This window comes from Gymnogyps californianus, chromosome 1 (assembly GCF_018139145.2).
Source record: "Gymnogyps californianus isolate 813 chromosome 1, ASM1813914v2, whole genome shotgun sequence".
NCBI classification, from domain to species: Eukaryota; Metazoa; Chordata; class Aves; order Accipitriformes; family Cathartidae; genus Gymnogyps; species Gymnogyps californianus.
Window position 1 is genome coordinate 46,880,227 of NC_059471.1, and position 21,654 is coordinate 46,901,880.

General features: G+C 41.0%; 1 protein-coding gene across 2 annotated transcripts in view; it reads left to right on the top strand.

Moving 5' to 3' along the window:
- Positions 1-14,576, top strand: part of SLAIN1 (SLAIN motif family member 1) — a 57,135-nt gene extending 42,559 nt beyond the window's left edge. For both annotated transcript variants that reach the window (XM_050907605.1, XM_050907613.1), the window contains 3 exons: positions 6,434-6,598; positions 8,527-8,821; positions 13,559-14,576. In XM_050907605.1, coding sequence (XP_050763562.1) covers positions 6,434-6,598; positions 8,527-8,821; positions 13,559-13,634 — 536 coding nt within the window. In that variant the 3' untranslated portion in view covers positions 13,635-14,576. The remainder of the gene's footprint in view (positions 1-6,433; positions 6,599-8,526; positions 8,822-13,558) is intronic.
- The last annotated feature ends 7,078 nt before the right edge of the window (positions 14,577-21,654 follow it).

The following is a 21,654-nucleotide window of genomic DNA, read 5'->3' on the forward strand; positions in this document are numbered from 1 at the left end:
AAATTTCATAAAACCAAGCTGTTTTCTGCTTTATGTTGTCCATAAATGTACGCTTCTGTTTTTTTTACTGTGACACAGAAGTAATCTCTTTCATTTTAACTTTTTTAAAAATATTTTTTATTACTGTTTGGTCACTTTATTCTTTTCAAATAGATGTTAATATTTATGCCCTTTATTACTTCTGATTTTCTGAAACGAGAAGTAACAGAATTATAGTGCTGTGAAATCATCCAGAGTAGTCAAAATCCAGGACAGACAAGATACTGAAAATGGGATTGATCTTCTTGCGTTCAGGCCCGCTTTCCAGATCTTGAGATAAGGTTACTCATAAACTTTTATCCTGGCACCCCTTGTTTCATGTGCATTTTAAAGTGTCCATTTTTATAATACCTGAAAATTGGAAACTTTGTATTTTGGACAAATTATTCCAGCTGAAGAAGGAGTTCATTATAATGCAGTAAGAAGGGGCGAATTAAAAATGCATCCTTCATGGAGTAGCAGTGCGTGCAGTCTGGTTAATTTTAATGTATATTTTCCATTACCTTTTCATGTTGATTTTTAAGTTCTTACTTGGTTGATACCTTCATAAACAGTCCACAGATACCATTAATTTGAAAAATTTTGCTTTTATTTTCCAGAAATTACTAGTTATGGGTTACTTTGTCGCATATGCTTCTGGGGAATAACTTTTCTCAGGCAAAATATTATGAATATCATTGGCTGTTGCAACACCCTTGCCTCATATGGAAAGCTGCAAATGTGGGTTTTGTTTGGTTTTATTTTTTTTAAGCAAACTCCAGGCAGATATAGAAGAGCAGCATTTCAGGGGCAGTAGGTTGGTGTTTAGATATCAGTTCAGTATAGACTAACATTGACTTGTGTGTTTGGAGAGGAAGGAGAAGGTCTGTTCTTACTGATAAGCTGATTTACAGAGTATTTTTCTGCTCATAACCTCTCTTGTTCAGTAAGGAAGGGAGAATTCACTGTAGGAAATTGTTGCAGACTTTATTAAAGAAAAGGAGAAAAAAAATCTTACTTTGTCACCTTTGGAGTTATATTGAGAATAGTGATCAGTGGGGAGAAGTCATGGAAGGATAATGAAAAAATCTTTAATTTGCTGTAACTGTCTGTGGTGGGAGACATATGCCTGGGAAGCCAGGGTGAGATGAAGTAATAATTCTGAATAAAATGGAAGTGTTCAACGTTAGCAAAATGTAGGTATTGACGATCATGAAGAATGGTGTCTCTCACTTAACTGAAAGACTTGCTTTTAGTTCTTAATCTGTATTTATGTTTTTACACACTGATGTCTCTGTTGTATCAACTCATGATTCCACAGACCTTTAACTAGACCCTGGTGTATTTGGGATGTCATAAATGTTATAACCATAACAAATGTAATGCAGATACTGAACTCCAGTCTTCAAAGATGAGGAAGAGAAATTAAACCCTTAAAGTGAAGTTGTGTTTGAGTCTACAAGTTTGTTAAGGATTTCAGAACAAACTCTGAATATCTACATAATATAGAACATAATATTGAAAATAGAAAAGCACAGATTTTTTCCTTATGTTTTTTCCTCAACTTATTTGTGCATACAATACAGATAAGGCAGAGTTGAATTTGCAGGGTTTGTGTGAAGGATTTAAATATGTGTAAGGAACTGCTAACGTAGCTTAAACAGTGGTATAGATTTCTCTGAGACACTAATAATTATGATTCATTGTATCACATTCCTTAACGATAGTGCACTTCTGGCGAGGCTTGTGAGTCCTTTTGTTCAAATAAAAGACTGAAGACACTTGCAGAGAGTAACAATGAATGAATAAATGTGTTTTAAGACACTTCACTGTAGAGTTGACTTAAGCCCTCCTTGCAAGGAGAGCCTCACTGGATGAGGCGGTTTGGCAGGGAGAAGATGATACTTATCAAGAACCGCTACAGAACTCCCAGTCTGACAGCCCACCAAGAGCGCACCTCTTCTGGGGCAGCTTTGCTCCGAGAGCAAGGTCTGTTTGCGTGCTACATGGACACTAATCTTCAGCCAGTGATAGTATTAGGTCAGGCAAGGAAAAAAAAACCAGAGGCGGTGGAATGGGGGCGGCCACCAGCGGTGCTGGGACCAGAAGACAGAAGGCAGGTACTGCCTGTTCTGGTGTCCTGCCAGAAAGAAGCTGGGCCACCGATCCCAGGCTGACTTCAGAGAAGAAACAGCATCGGGGGAAAAACTTCATGGAAAAAATCAGAACTGACATGGAAAAAATCAGAACTGAAGCAGCTGGGTAAGAGGCAAACTGGTGTCTTTACTGTAATTTTGTGGAATGTTTGACAAAATAAGGGACACTTTTGCCTGCTTTTTGACCTGTTTCTCATCAGTAGTGAGTATGATCTGTGCTGTGGGGTGGTCTTTCCATGCACATTTTCAGTTGAGGGCAGAGGACCCTGTATTTCACAACTCCCAGTTTTTCCTGTGCTGTAGGCAACAGGCAATTCAGCATGGATGCCACATGGGGAAAAAGTGTAAACATGCAGTAGGCGATTTTTGGTGTATTGTTCTGCTGCAGATGTGTGAAACAAGGGCAACGTATGCCACCTAAAGAACACTCATGAAGTGACAAGCACGTGTGTATAGGCATGAACTATTCTGAAAAGGTGGTAGTAACCAGGAACTGATTATTAACTCCCTTGCATGACCTATCCTTGCATTTTCTTCATACTTTCAAATATCTCAATAATACAAAGTCTGTAGGTCACGCTATTACATCTCAAAGAAGGCTGGGAACGGCGAAGATACATCTGTGGTGCTTCATATGGCTGCATCCTACTTAAACATCATATTTGTTGTGGCCTAGATTATAGTTGAGACTCAGTAGTGGGTCACAATAACTATGGATGCTGTAGAAGGTGCAGGTCCTTTGGAGTTCCTCACTAGTGTTAACATCCACATCTTCCTAACAGAACGAACTGTAAACAACCAATGATTTTTTTAGGCTTGCCACTGAACCAGATTAGTGCAGAAGAGGTAACAGAAACTGTAGCAAATTTCAGCATTCATCATAAACAGGACTATTTGGGCAAATTACTTTTCATCTGAGAATACATCTCAACTCTACTGCTTCACTCCTCTCTGTTAATTTTCTCATCAGTCTTAGGAGAGCAAAGAGCTCTAGAAAGGGAAGGTTTGCTACTAGCGGCTTGGAAAAATATTTTTGTTTTCTTCTCATATATTTTCAGCAAGGTCATATCTAGTCATGTCTCAGCGGCCTGAAATAATATTAAAATCACATAACTCCCGCCTTCTGCTTCCATATGTCAAGCTCACAGGAGCCAGCGTTTCATTTACAGACGAAACGTCTGTAAGACTCTTTCCACTGTTCTTAGGAGGGGAACAGGTGACAGAACAAACTTCAAGAAAGAGATGAAAGAGGACGCATCATCCAAGGAGATGAAAGCTGCAAAATGCCATCAAGACAAATGTTTCTGGGTTTTCCCCAAACACAAAACTGACCTGCTATTTTCATTGCTTTTCAGGGCCATTTATCTCAGCAGACACAAGGACCTATCAAAGAAGTAACGCAGATGCTTGATGGATGAGAATTTGCAGGTGCAGCAGGAATCTGCTGCCTGAGGGCTGAATGAATCAGCAGCAGAGCAGACTGCTGGAACGAGAAGGCACTAATGAACAGGAGGCAAAAGACATGGCCACTTATGACATGGAGGAAATCCAAGCTACTTCTGTACCTATTTTTTGTGCCATTGCAGCTGCATCCACTGGACAATTCAAGGCACAGATCATGCCTGCGGTGGCTGATGCAGTCCCTGAGTGGAAGAGCATGTAGAGTCCAAGGAATTCTGCTTATACAACGTGATATGTGGATAGTATTAGAAAAGCTATTTTATGCAGTGCAATCTTCCCTACCACCATCCTGCTGCTCAAACCTTTTTTGCCAAGTGCTGTAATGTTGACCTAGGATTTCAGGACCTAGGATTTTAAAGGGTAGGCTAGGGCTCCAAAATTAACAGTAGCTACAGACATTCCATATTCATGAATTTTCTGCTGCTCTGGGCCAAGGATTGCATCATAGGAAGACGGTTCCCTTTCCAGTTTGCAAAATCATGAGTATTTCAGAAATAGGGACATATAGTAGCTGTACGGATGCCATTGTTTGCATCCCCAGGACAGTTTTGGAAGCCTGTTTTATCTTTTTTATATCAGTGATATTAATTCTTACCACCTGACTGAACCACAGTGGTAATGCCTTTGCTAATGTTCATTGCTGTACCACTGACAGTTTCAGCCTGCCAATGTCAGTGAGGAGTCACTGAAGCACAACAACTCTAACTCTTTGATGAAGGATTACCCTTAAACTGGTTCTTTATTAGGATTTGGCTGTACTCTAGTTTCCAGGAACTCAGACCTTGCGTTTCCTTTTCCTGCACTGAACTCCTGCCTATCTTACCTCCCATACCTACTGTTTGATTTCAAAAATATGAAAATGTAGTGTATTTAATTCACGGGAATATTTAAACTATTTCCTAGACAGCAGTGGTTTTCTATGTCAGACCATCTATGGTAACTGAAAGTCAAGCTTAGTTGAGATGGAAGAGAAGAAGGTCTCATTGTTACAGGATTAGCATCCATGATATAGTGTCAAGGGCAGGTAGACACTAGTAATTGGGACTTGCGACATGAGGATATTAGAAATGCTGGACCTTTGAAGTACAAGGATGTTTTTGACTATTTGCAGGATTCTGTACCAGTTCTTATCATGAGGACCAGTCATAAAAAAACAGCTGGAGTTGTAGCCTTGCTGTGACTCAGTTTGCTGGAGTTACATAGGCATCACATATATTGAAGTTACTGTTAGTGACTACTAATACCTTGTATAGATAGAACTGTACTGTCGCTTCTTATTACTCGCCAGTTGTTAGCAGCTTTAAGGATTAGAGGAGCTCATGATGGTGCTAAATAGGTTATATATTTATGTGGACTGATAAACAGAGATTCCTAAGTCAATTCGTTGTTTCTGTGGACTGAACTTGCCCTGTGTGAGCTAGGAGGTCGACCCAAAACAGCAATTCCAAGCCATGTGTGATGTGTCATTCCTGTGCATAAATCCAAAACGTCAATCTTGAAATGCCCTGCTTGCCGTTGGAGAGAGCAGTCATAGCTGCCTGTTAGAAGACAAGCATACCCCTGCTTTCTGTTGCAGTGTAAGAACTGGAGGCAGACATCTGCCAGGTGCTGGAACCTACGGAAGGGGCAGGAGCTGGTGGCCTCCACGCTGATCATGGTACCAGGAGAAACATAGCCAGCTCAGCAGGGCACAGCAGTTGGGCTCCTGAACCTGGCCAAGAAGCCAGCGTTAGTGGTGTTGTCAATGACAATTTAATGAATGACCCATTATTTCCCCACAGCGGTACTTTACTGAAGTCTGTCACGTCACAGGAGGCGATTCAGACCAGGTCATTCAGTGTGTGCCTTTCTGCCCCCGCCAGCCTCTTCTGATTATACAGAATTGAGTCACCTCCCTTTGGCCCCGCGACAGAAGAGACCAAAAGAGCTTCACCTTAGATTACCTAATGGTGTTGCAGTTGGGAAGTCTTCTTGAGATGTCAGACGTGGTTTTGCCTTCTCTCTCCAAATCAACTAGCGTGAGTGGGGTTGCAGACCTCTTCTGACCTCTTAGACACTTGCCTTAGCTGTTGAACCTTCCCCAAAAACATTTGGGGCATTTGCAGCTTTTTTTTTGTGAAAGGTTCTACAGGCCTGTTCTGAAAATGCCCACCAAATCAGGCATCACAACTGGGGTAGGAGGGAGAACCACCAGAGTTGAAAATCCTGATGTCAACCCAGGGCTCCAAGCAACTGAACAGCATGAAGACTTAGCAGGTTTTGCGCATGGCCACCTGCAGAAATTTAACATGCTAATAAGGTTAGGTACAGAATGGAATTTTTTAGCATCTCATTGGCACCTGAAAGCAAGACCTTAGTCACTTAGGATGGATTCATCTCACCTGTCTTTAGACATCCACAGTGTAGGTACCTGTGTCTGACTTTGTCACTGCAGCCTTGCTTTGTATTCACTGCAAAGAAACAGGCATATTTAGGGCATGATTCATCTGACCTACTTTACACATTTACGTGAAACTCATCCTTACTATGACACTTTAGTGTTTAAATCCTTGTGATTCCGAAAATGTACTGCCTATTGGTGTCTTTAAAATTATTTGTGAATAATCGTGCTGTTACAATAGTCAGAAGGGTTCAATTAGTAGGCTGTCAATAATGTATTCATATTCTTACTGCAGAGCAAAACCTTTCTTTGTGTTGAAGTAACTTGTTTTAATTTTGATTTTCTACAGAAATTATTCAGAGGCTGCTTGCGTTGGAAATTCTGACATGACTATGGATATTGTCTTCTTTTGCTTCAGATAAACTTCGAAGAAGCATGCCTAACCTCACTCGGATGCCAAGTACCCCCACCATTAACAGTAATGCTGGCTTTGCTAGTTCTCCAGTCACTGTGAGGAACAGTCAGAGCTTTGACTCCAATTTGCATGGAGCGAGTAATGGGATTTCAAGGATGCAGTCGTGTAGTAAGTACCTGTGTTCTTTGGCTGCACGCAAGGAATTGATAGAGTGGTAAAAGACATGTCCCAATCACTGATCCTCTGCTTTATGAAAAAAGCAGACTCTGTTCCTTTTGCACCAGATTTTAATATAGCTCAGGATTGTCAAAGTTTCTAATTTGGAAAGCAAATTCTGCCAATCTTGTTATCCAGTATTGAGAGTTTCATCACCTCTTTTTTTTTTCTTTGTCCATTCATTTTGTGCCAACTTTAAAATTATAATAATTAGTAGTAGTGTTGTAGAAGCACCAGTAATGCAGTTAATTCATATAAGCTTACATTTTTAGTTTTGATACTAGAATTGAAAACTGCTTTTCTTGGTAATTTATACAATGCTGATTTTACAGTACACTATAAATACCACTTTAAAATACATGACCTCTCTCCTACTGAAGTTGAACCACTTTCTTCCGAGCAAATGTGGTAAACAGAGGGTTATATCCGCAAGTATAATGTACTTGTTGAGTGGGGGAATTAAAATGACTCTGTAATTAGTTTAATTTAGGGGACTTCTTGATGGGGGGATGAAGGGAGTATTGATCTAGTGGATGTTGAATTATTAATGTAGAACGTGAACAAGATAGATCAAGATCCAAACCCGTCTTTTGTAGCACAGTGGTTGAGGTACTCTGAGAGGAAATGGAAAAAGTGGGTTTCATTGGACACAGGCAGAAGAAAGGATTTAACTTATGCCTGCCATGTCCTATGAGATTTTGGAGGGAGAAGTTGGCAAAACCTTTTCCTGTGGGTGTTTTCTTTCAAATTTGAGCAGAATTTACAAATGTCTTCAAAACTATTAAATTGCATCTTTTCTGGAAAATATACTTGACTGCTGGATTTATTTTGTTTTATTTTTGTCCTGTTTGAATAGGAGAATGGAAGTAGTTGTTCAGGTTCCCACTTGAATTTGCATGGTAGTGCATTGAGAGTTTAATTTTATTTACTATTTTAGAAATATATATTTCTCTGTGTGTTTATGTATGTATATATATGTGTGTGTATAAAATGTGATTTTTCTGAAATAATTTTTTGAAAAACATTTCTAATAAGTGGCTGTGCTGGGCTATTTAAGGAGCTGTGTTATGATAAGAGTTCCATAGCAATATATTGCCAGTATTGTTTAATTGAATCACACATCTGTATTTTCTCCTGTGTCTTTAAATGATTTTAAGATGTCCTTTTTCAAAGACTTGAAAAAGGATTGGCCTGTATGCGGTATGTTAGTTTATGTGCTTCAGGCTTTTGACAGTTTGCTTTTGATATGTGGACTCTGAAACAGATGCATGTGTGATGCACACCAGAGGGCAGGATTGTGTAGAAAATCTATATATAAAGCTTCTGGAACCCGTAGCATTGATTTAAAATTATAGTTTACATAACATCGGCCTTGGAATATGCTGTTATATTCAAGACCTTTTTATAGCCTTTTTATTGTTTTTATACATAAAGCTTAGACTTCTGTGATGTTTTATAATGCTTTAATGCAATGTTCCTTAAACAATATGTGGTTATTGCAAGCAACCTTACAAAAATCTAAATGATGTAACAGTTATTGATTTATACCTTCAGCAATTTCTCCTGTTTAAAGCTCCAATTGCCTAGGTGGAATTAGCGTGCTTGTAATGGCTAATGAAACCTCTTTGAGGGGAGAAAGAAGGATGAATATGGGGTGGGATTTTTGTTCAGGATAGGGACGGAACAGGGTATTTTAGTTCAGTGCCGTGTTACTGGATACGGTATTGGATCCAAGGGGGTTTTCAGCAGTTTATAATTAGAAGTAAATTTTATAATGATGTGTTTATCCCTATTCAGATCTATCTAGAAATGAGCATTACTACCTGGCCTCATCTGTTGCATACTGACCTTGTTACTTCCTTTTCTACCACTCTCTACAGTTCCATCACCAGGACAGCTTCAACACAGAGTTCACAGTGTGGGACATTTTCCAGTGTCAGTCAGACAGCCTCTCAAAGCTACTGCCTACGTAAGCCCAACCGTACAAGGTGGTAGTAGTAGTAGTAGCAGTATTCCAGTGTCCAACAACTTACAGTTATATTCTAACACTGGGATCCCAATGCCAAACAAGACTGCCAGTCAAGGGATTGTAGGACGCAGTGCTCTTCCAAGACCATCGCTGGCTATCAACGGGAGTGGCATACCCAGAAGTAAAATTGCACAGCCAGTTCGAAGGTAAGAGTTAAAGAGGCCTCCTTCCCTATGTGGATGGCTTTGGCTTAGATTGTGGGGTTTTTTTTCTTCTGAGTGTGAAGCTGGGCTACGAAAGAGAAACGTTTCTAGCTCCTAATGCAAAGTCACTGAATGGGTGAAGATTTCTTTCCAGAAATAGTGATGGGCAATGCCTGCTGATAGTTCCTAGTAAACTATAAAATTGATAGAAAGTAATCACATATAAATAAGAATGGATTGCCATCTATCACTAAGAAATCTAAACAAATGGAAATCTTATATCATTGACATATGTGAGTTGCCTTCCTCTAGATTTGTGCCAACTGCGATTTCAGTGTCACAGGATGAGCAAATCTTGGAGTACCCAAATAGAAAGAGTTGCATCTCTGTTGTTGTAAATGGCAGTAGACTGTAAAAATGCAACTTGTGACATTACAGCATTGTGAGGAAGGAAATCTTGTGGATAGTAGTGTCTTGGGTTGAACCAGCTCCTTTTCAGTTCCAGCTGGGAGACAATAGGCAAACAGGGAATCCTGGAGTATCACATACTTGCAATGAGCTATACTGTTATAGCAAATGTATTTTTGCGTTTTTCCAAGAGAATTTCGTCTCCAAATTATTTTTTTAGGGCAAGCAATAAAATAAGCTTGAGGAAAGAAACTGTGTTTTAATCACCTTATCACAGCTGGGAGTTAAACTCTTAGCTGTATATTCTGTGAGTAATAGGTGATGAAGTTTCTCAAAGAGAAACTTCTATCAACTTGTGTCAACTCTTCCAACTATTTCTTCCCATCGCAGGCATGCCTCCTCTTGTGAGGGCCCACTGCATGACCACCTGGTTTTCTGTTGGATGAACTGTCACTGTTTAACTCTCACCATTTTTATGCTTTTCACTAGATACTGGCTAGATCCAGAATAAGTTCAATTGCTCACATTCTCTCTTTCGTTGAGTTACTTGGGGATTACACCGATGTGACCAACAACGAATTTTGACCAACTGCAGTGAAACTTTGATAAAGAGCTGTCAGGTTTCTTCTTTGATGAAGACTGTACCATGAGATTTCTATTATAACCTCCTTTGCTCTCTGCTGGAACTCTCTCTGTTAGAGTTCTTTATAGTAGAAGAGTTTCTTTTTTTCTTTTTCCTTTCCTCAACTTCATGTTCTTTGCTCTTAAATCTTTCATAGTAACATGTGAGAAAGACAGAGACTTTCTGGGCTGTGAAGACCAGTCCCTTGCTATTTCGTAACTTTTCATACAACAGACAATATTAAAGAAAAACAAAAGTAAGAGGTTTCAATGGGAGGGTGAGACACTGTTCTCTCAACACTGTTTTTATTAGAAACTGATTCAAATCAGTTACAAAGCTATTTACAGTCTAGAAAGTCTGGGCTCCCGTCTTCTTACCTTCAAATGTACCTTAGCAGCATCGTATCTTGCCGCAGAGCCAGACCGATGATCCTTGAAGACAGATGGTCTTTGCACTGTGGGAATGACAAGTTTATAGGACTCTAAAAACACAGACAGATTGGAGCTCAGCCTACAATTCTTTAAGACCCTCATTTCATTTTATTTATTCATGTAGAAAATAAGGGTGGTTTCAGTTCACGTGGAATTTTCTTGGAAAGAATTCAGCCATTAGTGGCAGATTTTCTCACTGTTGATTTTTGTCACTGTGGTCATTTCTAAGGAATGGTATTTCTGATTATCAGTTTAAGAGTCTAGCTTCTGTTAGTATATTGAAAATTAAAGTGTTTTTATTCATAACTTGTATAACTAAAAGTAAAAAAGGTCTTTTTTTTTTTAATCAATCAGATGTTCACGGAGAAGTGCACATTCAGAGCAAATCTGTGTCTTCATGCCTATAGCCAGACTGTTAGGTAGTGTCCTGGTTTCGGCTGGGACAGAGTTAATTTTCTTCTTAGTAGCTGGTACAGTGCTGTGTTTTGGATTTAGTGCGAGAATGATGTTGATAACACGCTGATGTTTTAGTTGTTGCTAAGTAGCGCTTATCTTCAGCCAAGGACTTTTCAGTTTCCCATGCTCTGCCAGCAAGCAGGTGTGCAAGAAGCTGGGAGGGAGCATAGCCGGGGCAGCTGACCTGAACTAGCCAAAGGGGTATTCCATACCATGGAACGTCATGCCCAGTATATAAACAGGGGGGAGTTGGCCGGGCGGCGCGGATCGTGGCTCGGGAACTAACTGGGCATTGGTCAGCGGGTGGTGAGCAATTGCATTGTGCATCACTGGTGGGTTTTTTTGTGTTTGTTTGTTTGTTTTTTTCCCTTCCTCCCCCTCCTTTTTTGTTATATTCCTTTTCATTACTATTATTATTATTATATTTCACTATTACTATTGTTAGTATTATATTTTACTTTAGTTATTAAACTGTTCTTATCTCAACCCACGAGTTTTACTTTTTTTTTTTTCCCCTCTTTCCTCCTCCTCACCCCACTGGGAGGGGGAAGGGGGAAGCGGCTGCGTGGTGCTTAGTTGCTGGCTGGGGTTAAACCACGACAGGTAGCCAAGTTGTTGGAATTTTATATACTTAAAATAGGTTGTTAGACACTTTATATAGGGCCTGCCTTGGGGAACTTCAGTATTTACTGCATAGGATCAAGCATGTGAGGGAGTGCTTTTGATAATTTGTAAAATAAAATTATAATAGCCAAGATAGCCAACTTGGCTAAATATTAACTGCTTTTCTCCTTGCCATCAGAGATTCATACATCCAAAAGCAGTATAAAGAAATTTTAACAGTACAGTCCATCTCTACTTAGCCTTACAAATGACGCAGCACTTTTTTTTTGTTCCTGTCGAATGGATCCACACAACCCTCAGCCCTCTCCAACTCCATGCTTGGGGCTTCTTGCAGACCCCTACCTTCCAGTCCTCTGCTTTCTATCCTTACACAATGTGAGGGGCAGCACGGGCAGCTTCCTGTAGGGCAAGGTGAGCCGGGAGCTGAGTGGAACAGCCAGGCTGCCCCACAGTGCCCAACCAAGAGCAGCATTGATGGTGACCAGGGTCAGCCAACAGTCCCAGCCTCCAGACAAGTCCACAGTGATGAGGCAGCTTCCTCATCCTTCCAGCTAAAGCCAGGAAGTCAATCAGCAGCTCAGGGTCTGGATCATCCCAGGTAACCAGGCACAGGCATGGCAGCAACGTAAGCACAGCTCCGGAGCCAAGGTGGGAGGCTTGCTTGTTCCTGCTGCCTTGCGCTGGAGCCAGTCACTGCAATCCAGCTGGTGATGGAAAAGTAGAAAGGGACAACAGACCCTCCAAAACTCTGTTATTTCAAACCACGTGGCATCATACTGACAGCTTGTGCTTGTTTGAAATGGTCTTCAACGCTGGAGCATTTTCCTGTTCACTGCCCTGTAGAGACATTCAGCTCTGCATACATAGCAGTACTCTTACAGTTATTTTCACCTTAATTATTCTTTAGTTTTGCCCTCTCCATTTTTTCTTGAAGATTGTTAAACACACTTTCCTTTTTTTCTCTCTGGAAAAAAAGAAATGAAAGCAGCAGTTGCAGAAAATGGCACAGGCAGGTCTTGTTTTATGCCTCAGGTAACTGGATTTATATCAAAGATAAGTGATCCTGCAACAAAGTGGAGCTGCACAAAAGCAGCGTGGCTGAACCTACGTTTAACCGACTTTTTTTACTTAAGTGCAATGTTTTTGCCACTAAAAAAGCAGTTGTAGCAGAGAGGCAAGAAGCTGTTCTGGTGACTGCTTTTAACTTACTGACTGCCTACCTTACAACATACCTCTGCCTTTTTCCAGCCAAGGGCATTTGGAAGGGAGAGGAGGCATCAGTAACTCACAGAAAAAGCAGAGAAGTGTGAGAACAAGGCTTGAGACCTGGTTTTATAAGAAACAGTTTCACAGAATTGAGACTCTTATTTTCAGCAAATTCTGGTGTAACTAAAATATGGTTGCGGCAAATTAGAGATAGCCTGCCTCATCACCAGTGAGTTGGCAGTCAGATCAAGTCAGATGGTTGTTTTTCCTTTTTTTAATCTTACTTGAAACAGTTACCTCGGTAGTGCCTGGAGTGTTTGGAAGATGGTCAACAAGCATTTTATAATAAGTCCTCATTGATTAGTGAGAGACATGGCCCGGGTGTGAGCGTGGGGGCCCGGAGGACGGCGAGTTCCCTGCAGGAGTGGTGGTGCTGGGACTGGCAGCTCTCTGACTTCAGCTGTGGGATTGAATCACGTCGTCATGTGTCTTGGATAAGAGGGTCTGGAGCAGGCTTGGTAGAGTTCTTCAACCGATAAGATGCCAAAACTCCTTAGTGCCTGCATAGTGTTTTTATAAAGTGCTGGTTTTTCATGAGCATGCTGAGCACAACAGCTTTTTGGAGAATATTTCCCATTAGATCTCTGCTGTCCGTAGTAACAACAATAGGTTTTTATCATCTTTAGTCCTGAAAAAACAAATTTTCCCATTTAGAGGGGTCTCACGCATCATGACAATTATTCACCAAATTCGTTTTTACAAACCTTTTGCCCTGTTAAGACCAGTAACAGTAATGGGGTCTCATTGGAAGTGGCCTTAATTTCACTGTAGATCTTTACATTTGCATTAGCGTGGAGCCAGAATTATACCAGAGTGATGTCTCTAAGCAAGCCACAAAGCCAGTGTCACTGCAGAATTAAATGATGTTTGTTACTTTGATCTTTCATATGAAATATGACTTCCTTTGCCTTTTTTGTCATTCGGTTAATACAGTTTTCTTCAGCCTCCAAAGCCACTTTCGTCACTCAGCACGATGCGGGATGGGAACTGGAGAGATGGCTGCTATTGATGAAGGATGCCCATCGACAGTGGAAAATAAATAATGTGGATTTCATTACCCAGCTGGCTGGGTAACAATGATTTGGGAAAGGAGGGTCATACAGTATTATTTCCCCCGGGATTTTAATATGTAACCATCCATAATGCAATGTCATTTTTTAAAAATGAGCATCTTATCAAATACTAAATATTGCACTTAATCAGTTACCTGAACAGCTGCATTGTTATCAGACTAACAATGGCAGTGTTGGCATCTGGAACTGAAGAAAGTACTATATATGTGCAACATACCAGAATATTTCCTTGAAAGAACTAGGAGATAATGCTTTTGGGCAGCTTTGCCATACTGAAATTCTAAGATAATTTATTCAGTGTAAAGGCATCATGCATTTTATTTTGAATTTGGGGGGACTTATGTATGTGCTTGAATTTTTTTCTAGTGTTTCCAGTACATTTTATTTTGTATACTTAAGTTCACTTAAACTTGCCTGAACCTTGAACAACAGAGAGATAATTTAACTTTTCTGTGCCATAAATAATATTTTTGGGGTAATGTACTTTTTTAGCGCTAGGAACATATCTTACAAAATTGTACCATTGGCAATACAAAGCAGTATATTTATGTTGCAGAAGCACAAAAAAAGTAGCATTCACTGGAAATTGCCATCGAGCTGGGTCAGCATGGTTTTGTTGGTCTTTCACCATTTGTTCAATTGTTAATTTATTGTCATAGTGTTTTGTATTTAAAATGGCAGCATAAGTCACATTGCACTTACAAAGATACAGTGATCTCTAAAACTACAGTTGATTTTCAGTACTTTATTACAAAGAATAAAATTGTAATGTTTTATTAACAGTTGCTTATGGAAAATGAGTTTTAATGCGAATAAATCTTTTTGATAGATCTTTTACAAAATCCAGTTGCACTAATCAATGCTTTCTTATAATGGCATATGACTTAATATTTGATTACAACTGTGTATACTGCTGTTTTGGAATGTTTCAGAAATAAAGAATCTATTTCAGCAATAATGCTGTTCTTGAGTGTGCAATGTAAACATTGTCAAATATTAGCAACTGACATCTACTTAGCTCCTGAAGTTTTTATTACTTAGCGCTTATGAAGATTATGCTGGATTTTTGCAAATAGTAACTAAGTTCATCTGAAAATTTCTGAATTTTTTTAAATTGTGTTATGAAGCCATAGTATGCACAGAAGACAAATATGTATTATTTTAAAATCAATCTTATTGTGATCTTAAGAATTTTTTTCAATTTAATGTTCAGATTCTGAAAGTGCAAACGTGACTTGCAATGGGAAACATTGTGTACCGAGTGAGTCTTTCACCTTGGCTCTGAATTTGCTCTCAGTTTTGCTCTGAATTTGCTTGAGGACCTGCTTTTCTTAAAAGGGCAAGCTAAAATAAAAAACAAAGGAGAGTCATTTAGTGGTGAGTAAAACCTTCATTACACTGAGAAGTGATTGTACAGTAGTGCAGTAGTATCCCTGCACAGCATAACGTTGTTTAACAGATGAACAATTCATTTTTCACGCTTTAGTTCTTTTAATCCAGTTAAAAACAGTTTTTTCCAAAAAAGGCAGAACTGTTGAAGAGGGTATCAAGAAATATTCCAACAAGGAAATTACCTCTGCACAGGTAAGTATTTCAGCAGGAGTGTGCCAAACTCATCTTGTTCATAAGAAGCTTGAATTGGAAGAAATTACTGCTGGTTAAAGCGATCAGTCATTTGTGGACAATCTCTGTTGTCTTCAACGGTTTGTCTTGCTTACAGACCGGTTGTGGCAGGGATGCAGAGCCAGCTTAGGGGGTGCTTTGCTATTTGCCTGTGACAAGGAGGGCTGAAGAACCTCCCAAATTAATAAGCTCTCCTGGCTTCTGGTGCTAGGGAACCAGTGCGACCTTTTTCATAAAAGATGGCTGGAGACCAGTGGCAATGATTAGCTTCTGCTCATTGCTGGCCATACCAGCCCTGATCTGAGCTGTCTCTTCACTCTGTTCCCTAGTGCTAGAATTTTATCCCTGTTCCTCCATTATCTGGGACACCACAGCCCCACATAACTCTCAATTTTTTAAATAGGTTGCAACTGTTGGAGGTAATACTGAGTTGTACACTGGAGGGCAGTATATACATTGAAAATGTTTTCTTTTTAGTAGCTAAAGCTTTTCTATTTTCCAGGCTCCTGGTCTGAACCCAGTGCATTTGTTTCTTCCCAATGTTGTTTATGTATGATGACAACACGTTAAAGGAAGGTGCCCAACTGTTAGTGATTTGCATTTTTAAATTTCACACTACAAAATGTGTCGTGAACTGGAGAGCCAAGCATTTTGGATATAATGAACTCTTTGAGAAGTTGCAGTTGTTTTTCCATTTTTAATTGTCCTGTTCCCTTGCAATGCATTCTTTCATCATGTCAGGTTTGGTAACCTTATAGCTTTGCTGTTTGAAGTGTTTTTGTGAAGTATCTGTCACACTGGATGCCATCAAACTTTAGGAGGAAACCCACAGTGTGAGCAGCTTGATCTCTTTTCTACTCTCAAAGAATCAACAGAATCGCTCGTTTCAGCCATGGGCTGTGGTACTGCTGCTGTTTGCCTGTAGCTGAGGGAGCTGGCTGTCTCCGCTGAGAGTAGCATCGACGAACCAGATACTACTGCACAGTGCCCAGATTGTCATGTACTTCACCACAGTGTCACTGGGAGCAAAACGTGTGGAATATGCAACACACAACCACTTCTGTCACACTCAATTTTGTGAGAGGCAGAATCTGCTCCAGGGCAATGGGAAACAGCAAGGCCATGCAGTAAAAATAAAGACTCAAACTTACCTTTCACAACCAGAGTTTCATTTCTAAGTATAAGGGAGCATTTGAGAACTCTCTCTTTGCCCCCGCCTTTGGTTCTTCTCTCATTCTCTCATGTTCTTCCATGAATGCAAATCCCAATCCTGTCTCTTTGTTGCTGCAACCCAAAAATGGCCTACCTCCTTCTGTCCAAACTGTAGTCTTGGGCTCAGCTCTTGAGCTGATGGCTCAGTCATGACTCTCAACCTTTTTCTCTAAGGTTTTTTCCCCTCCCTTTTTTGTCACTGGGGATAAAACCTATACCTTTCCCGTCATTCAGCCCCATAACTTGGGCACTGTCTTTGACTTTTTTACAACCTAATATTCTGGTTAAGTCAAAGTCCTGCATACTTTGCATAATAAATTGAAGACACACATTTCCTTTTTCATCCCTACAGATAGTGCATTCATCCATAATCTCCTCACCTGCAGTCACCTTTGGCCTTGTAGTGTCTTCAGCATGTGTGATCTGTCCAAACTAAAATGGTAAGATCATTTTCCTGTCTTCCTGCTTTGACCATGTCACTGCTTTGACCACTTCTTGTGTATTGCTACTCGTTTCCTCCTCTCTGTGGAATACAGTTAAAAAGAGTTACAAGCTAGTTGTACTCTTTTACAAAGCCACGGACAGAATCCCATCCCACTACTCGTTTCTCAGTGAGTGTGGAAGTGGATTCCCATATCTGTCCATGATGCCAGCCTGCACTGTGCCTGTTGCAAGCAAAGCACATCCTCGCTGCCTTCCATGTTGTCCCTCACTGTGGGGGGAATCCCCCATAAACATAAGGGACTCAATTTTTATTCACCCTCAAATCCTTCCTTAAAGGCTTTTTCTTTGGTGCAGTACCACTAAAAGCAGGACTACTCTTGAGCCCATTAATGAATGCTGCCTCGTCATTTTTTCTTTCTCTGGTGTTTTTTGCTATACCTAAATCACAAGTTGGAGACGTGGACTCCTGTCTTTTGCCTTTGTGTTTGTACAGCGCGAAGCCCAGGATGTCAGGCCCAGCATTACAATGCCTGTATGCTAACACAAATAGTAAAAGTTAGCATCTTCCTATAGAAAACACTATTTAAATATCCACTATGAATGATGGATAAGCCTTCATAACTAAAAATAATTGGGGAATAACACACTCTCTCAAAAACAGATTTCTTGTGTTTAATCCTCAGGCATGATTTATCAATTCAGAAATTCTGGATAAAAAAGGAAATGACTAAGCCCAGATGACTTACCCTTTTCACCACAACAGTGACAGTGTATGTCCAGGCTGGTCGGGTTTAATTTTCTTTTTCCCAGTGGATCAGAGTCACATTTCATTCGCAATACCCCCTGCAGCCCATCTGCTCAGCCATCTTTTTCCTTTCCTCTATACTTCCAACTCTTGGTCTCAGCAGATTCCCACCTTTCTTGTGACCTCTGGCAGTGGTTACGTGTGCTCCTGTGGCTGGTGTGGTTCCTGACCATCTACCTGCAGATCCCACTGTGGTGGGTTGACCTTGGCTGGATGCCAGGTGCCTACCAAGCCACTCTCATCACTCCCCTCCTCAACTGGACAGGGGAGAGAAAATACAATGAAAGGCTTGTGGGTCGAGATAAAGACAGGGAGAGATCACTCACCAATTACTGTCACAGGCAAAACAGACTCAGCTTGGGGAAATTAGTTTAATTTATTGCCAATCAAATCAGAGTAGGATAATGAGAAATAAAACCAACTCTTAAAACACCTTCCCCCCACCCCTCCCTTCTTCCTGGGCTTAACTTTACTCCCAATTTTCTCTACCTCCTCCCCCTCAGCAGCACAGGGGAATGGGGGTTGTGGTCAGTTCATCACACATTTTCTCTGCCACTCCTTCCTCCTCAGGGGGAGGACTCCTCACACTCTTCCCCTGCTCCAGCATGGGGTCCCTCCCACGGGAGACAGTCCTCCACGAACCTCTTCTATGTGAGTCCTTCCCACGGGCTACAGTTCTTCATGAACTGCTCCAGCATGGGTCCCTTCCACGGGGTGCAGTCCTTCAGGAACAGGCTGCTCCAGCGTGGGTCCCCCATGGGGTCGCAAGTCCTGCCAGCAAACCTGCTTCAGCGTGGGCTCCTCTCTCCATGGGGCCACAGGTCCTGCCAGGAGCCTGCTCCAGCGTGGGCTTCCCACGGGGTCACAGTCTCCTTTGGGCATCCCCCTGCTCCGGCATGGGGTCCTCCACGGGCTGCAGGTGGATATCTGCTCCACCGTTAACCTCCATGGGCTGCAGGGGGACAGCCTGCTGTCTCACCATGGTCTTCACCACAGGCTGCAGGGGAATCTCTCTCTGCTCCGGTGCCTGGAGCACCTCCTCCCCCTCCTTCTTCACTGAGCTTGGTGTCTGCAGAGTTGATTCTCTCACAGATTCTCACTCCTCTTTCCGGCTATAGTTGCTGTTGCACAGGGTTTTTTTTCCCCCCTTCTTAAATATGTTATCGCAGTGGCGCTACCACTGTCTCTGATGGGCTTGGCCTTGGCCAGCAGCGGGTCCAACTTGGAGCCGGCTGGCGTTGGCTCTGTCGGACATGGGGGAAGCTTCTAGGAGCTTCTCACAGAAGCCCCCACCCTGTAGCCCCCCTGCTACCAAAACCTTGCCATGCAAACCCAATATACCCACCCAGCTATTCTGCTCACTCAACAGCCTGGGGAGCAGATCCTCAATGCATCTTCTGTCTCCATCATTGGGACTTTCAGCTGTTACCTGGCAAGGTAAGCAGTTGTACTTAATCTGAATTAATGACAATGGAAGGGAAATTTAAGGCATGAAGGATACTAATACATCTGACAGGGTGGTAATTAATGCCAGAGTTGGTGATCCCTCAGCAGGGTCACACCCTTACTCTCTGATCTGACCAGGCTACCTATTAGTTCCAAGTGCAATTCAAGGGGTTGGCTTTGACCTAAAGAGGCCTAAGAGATTATCTTTCTACATGTGCAGTTCAACAACACTTTTTGCAAAGCATCTCATGGAAGGAAGGAAGGGAGAGATTAGATAGGTTCATTCTTGAAACCTCATTCCTCTTTTATATAAGCCAAGCATTTAGGTGGTTTTGGCATTACAAAGCTCTTGCCCATAAACAAAACAAAACAAAAAATAGGTATGGGGAGTCCTTTGGTGTCTAAATGCTAATTTTGGCATAATCCTTATGGCATATTTGTGACTGCACTGCTGAAGGTTTGGCAATACCACACAGTTCATCTAGCAGTACAGCACTCATTGCGGTAGCATATTTTAAGCATCCTGAGCCCATAAGGGGAAAGGGGAGAGGTGGAAGGTCAGAAGTTTAGAAGTCTTGGTATGAAACCTGTTGTAGCTGCCATTTTCTGAACAGTAGCTCCGTACATGTTTGAAATGTCATTATGATATATTTTTGCAGATCCTGGCACTTCTTGGTCATGACTAGCTCATGTGGCTCCCCAATCTGTTTGAGAGCATGTGTAAATAAGTGCCAATTTCTTTGTATGTATTCCATGCTACATGGGAGGTTTTAATAATCTGGGCATAGTAAGAGGCAGAACAGGGTATTTTGACCATAATGTTAGCTGAAAACTACTATATAGTTTCTGTGTCAGATTTAACTCTTGTTTACGAGGGAAAATCTGTCCTCAACCATTCATGTAGAGACACATGCTTGTGGCTATCTCGTCTTGTACTATGAGCATTATAGGGCTCATACTGAGTGAGTGTAAGTATATTTTTGAGTGTGACCCTGACTTTAGCAGCTTTTATTCCTCAATAAAAGAAGCTGGGCTAGTGCAGTGATGTTTATGACTACAAATAGATGAGATAATTGAGAAGATAATTTAATATCATGTAAGAAGTTTGGACAATGAACGGTGGTCGAACTTCAAACTTTCTGTAGAGAGATACTTAAAAAGTTAATCTCTTCTATTGACAATCCATCTTGACTTTTTAGAGGTGGAGAGAAGCTTGGTATCTAACACACTCAAAAGAGATGTGCACAGTTCCCAGATGCAGCTATAAAAATTGTATGAAACTACAGGTAGATAGACAGTAAATAACATTCACAGACCATAAAGTGACTCTTACTTGAAGAAAAATGTGACAAAGACACAAAATGAAGGCAACTCTGTCACTGCCATCACTCTCTCATTAGCTATTTGGTGATGCACTATTGAATTCAGCCCTCAGCGTAGAGGGGTTGGACATAAACCGATTGAGCCACGTAAGTTGTTCTTGTGGCTGGGCAGAAAAAAAGCCTCATGACTCCTACACATAGAGCAGATTTGGCCACGTGCTGTGGAACTGCATTGCAGTTCCGCCACTGTGCAGCAGCCCCGTTGCTTGCCAGGAGCTCAGCACCAGCCTCACATGTGGTACCCAGATGCACAGCCATCACTGTCCACTACCCTCTGTGGAGCTACCAGAGAGCAGACGTTCCTTTGTTTGCTAAGGTGGAGTGCTTAAAAGAGGCTAATTACTGGGGCAGAGTCCAACCAGACGATGATACTCAAACATGTTGGTTTTGTTTTGTGAGCATAGCCAAAAGATGTTTTGCCTTTTCAGACACTGTCTTTATGTTCTGTAGAGCCCTTTCCCTATGCTCATGCATTTAGTATTATATTTTTTCATTGTGACTATTTTTTGAGTTAAAAGAATGAAAATAATATTTCTTCTTTGTTAAAATATGAAAATAATATTTCTTCTTTGTTTCTGTTCACTTCACTTACTTCTTGCCCCTGAAATTTCTGTTGTTCCCCTAGAAAAATAAAATATTATTCCTTGTCCTTGTGGCCAGACCTATAGAAAGAATGAGCCTGCAGCAAAATTCCCAAACTGAGCTCTAGCAATCCAGCCAACCTTCATACTTTGTAGCCTGCACACAGATGTTACTAAACAAGAAAAATCAATTTAGAAAAAGTGATTTTTTTTTTAAGCCAAAGAATATCGTAAAAATGTGTTTTGATTTAATCCATGTTTTTCTAGGCAGTTACTGACTGCACTGAATTATGCCACTCTGATTATGTAAATGTATACCATAAGAAGGATTTTTCTGTGTATGAGAAAAGGAAAAAAGCATCAGACAAAATGGTGTTGCTGTATCAATGGCTTGCTATTCACTGGATAAGAATTCATCTTAAATAACCTAGTTCTGCCTCCAAAAAAGGAACACTTTTAGCAC